At 46.0% G+C, this 2,186-nt stretch overlaps 1 protein-coding gene across 1 annotated transcript in view; it reads left to right on the top strand.

The window, feature by feature from the left end:
- Positions 1-2,186, top strand: part of LOC106811454 (sodium- and chloride-dependent taurine transporter-like) — a 25,573-nt gene that overhangs the window by 12,925 nt on the left and 10,462 nt on the right. The window contains exons 7-8 of the mRNA XM_014815072.1: positions 244-356; positions 1,033-1,170. Coding sequence (XP_014670558.1) covers positions 244-356; positions 1,033-1,170 — 251 coding nt within the window. The remainder of the gene's footprint in view (positions 1-243; positions 357-1,032; positions 1,171-2,186) is intronic.

Here is a 2,186-nt window from a genome sequence, read left to right on the forward strand (position 1 = left end):
GTATGTCTATTTGTTCATGTGTTCGCGTGTTCATGTATTTATGTCTTCACGTGTTCATTTGTTTATGTGATTACGAGCTCCCGTTTTTATGCGTACATGTGTTAATGTGTTCCCGTGTTTAGGCGTTTATGTGTTCACGCGTTAGCGTGTTTATGCGTTCATGTGTTTAGGTGTTAGCGTGTTTATGCGTTAATGTGTTCACGTATTTACGTGTTAACGGTGTTATGCGTTCGTGTGTTCTAGGCCCGGGACTGGCGTTTCTCGCGTATCCTAAGGCAATAACACAGATGCCGATTGCTCCTCTCTGGGCCATCTTGTTTTTCTTCATGTTGCTGTTGCTCGGACTCGGCAGTGAGGTATGTAAGCATCGCGTGACGTCAAGCCTTCCTTCCGCCCGCCCGTACAGTGCGTATATACGTGATGGGATTAGAGTTGGGGTTATAGTTAGGGTAACGGTTAGAATTAGGATTAGGTTGGGGGGTTAATGTTAGATTGTTAGGTTTAAGGTAAGGATTATGGTTAGATATAGGGTTAGGATTTAGTTAAGGGTCAGGGTTAGGGTTAGGGTTAGAGGGATAGGTTTAGGGAAAGTTTAGGGTTAAGATTATAGATAGAAGTAGGGTTTGGGTTAGGATTAGGGCTAGGTTAAGTGTAAGTTCATGATTAGGTTAATTGTTACATGTAGGGTTAGGGCTGGGATTACGGTCATAATGGCAAACAGATTGTCGTGTACGTACGATAATGATCATAGAGGAGAATTCAGATATCTTCCAGGCAGCGGCAATTATTGCACCATCGATCGCCGAGGTTACGTAACGGAGATTTCAAGGTTACGCGTGACCCAGGGTTACGTGCGGCGAGGATTTTTATTCGAAAATCTATAGCTGAGGGGATACGACCCCATAGTGACGCACACGCGTCATCGAGCCGCGGACCTAATTACACGATTTTCTCAATTAAATTGAAGTTTTTTATAAGCTAGATTTTTTGTTAGGTTTCTGTACATTTCGCGTTCGTTCTCAACTCTTGCAGTTTGTCGCCGTGGAGGGTTTCGTGACGGCGGTCGTAGACTCGTTTCCGCAGACGCTGCGACGAGGTCACCGCAGGGAGGCGCTCGTTGCCTGCGTCGTATTCGTGTCCTTCTGCATCGGGCTTACCATGGTTACAAACGTAAGTGCTGCCATCGCGCGGAAGCCGCGGAATTCTGTAGTGTCGATTACAGTGATATCTCGCGCGGCGGTATATGTCGAAACGCGCGGCCGAGAGGCACCTAGTCTGTTAAATTTACCGAGTATGTGCTTGCATATATATATATATATATATATGCAAGCACATACTCGGTAAATTTAACAGACTAGGTGCCTCTCGGCCGCGCGTTTCGACATATACCGCCGCGCGAGATATCACTGTAATCGACACTACAGAATTCCGCGGCTTCCGCGCGATGGCAGCACTTACGTTTGTAACCATGGTAAGCCCGATGCAGAAGGACACGAATACGACGCAGGCAACGAGCGCCTCCCTGCGGTGACCTCGTCGCAGCGTCTGCGGAAACGAGTCTACGACCGCCGTCACGAAACCCTCCACGGCGACAAACTGCAAGAGTTGAGAACGAACGCGAAATGTACAGAAACCTAACAAAAAATCTAGCTTATAAAAAACTTCAATTTAATTGAGAAAATCGTGTAATTAGGTCCGCGGCTCGATGACGCGTGTGCGTCACTATGGGGTCGTATCCCCTCAGCTATAGATTTTCGAATAAAAATCCTCGCCGCACGTAACCCTGGGTCACGCGTAACCTTGAAATCTCCGTTACGTAACCTCGGCGATCGATGGTGCAATAATTGCCGCTGCCTGGAAGATATCTGAATTCTCCTCTATGATCATTATCGTACGTACACGACAATCTGTTTGCCATTATGACCGTAATCCCAGCCCTAACCCTACATGTAACAATTAACCTAATCATGAACTTACACTTAACCTAGCCCTAATCCTAACCCAAACCCTACTTCTATCTATAATCTTAACCCTAAACTTTCCCTAAACCTATCCCTCTAACCCTAACCCTAACCCTGACCCTTAACTAAATCCTAACCCTATATCTAACCATAATCCTTACCTTAAACCTAACAATCTAACATTAACCCCCCAACCTAATCCTAATTCTAACCGTTACCCTAACT

The sequence above is a fragment of the Priapulus caudatus genome, unplaced genomic scaffold, assembly GCF_000485595.1.
Source record: "Priapulus caudatus unplaced genomic scaffold, Priapulus_caudatus-5.0.1 Scaffold541, whole genome shotgun sequence".
NCBI lineage: Eukaryota > Metazoa > Priapulida > Priapulimorpha > Priapulimorphida > Priapulidae > Priapulus > Priapulus caudatus.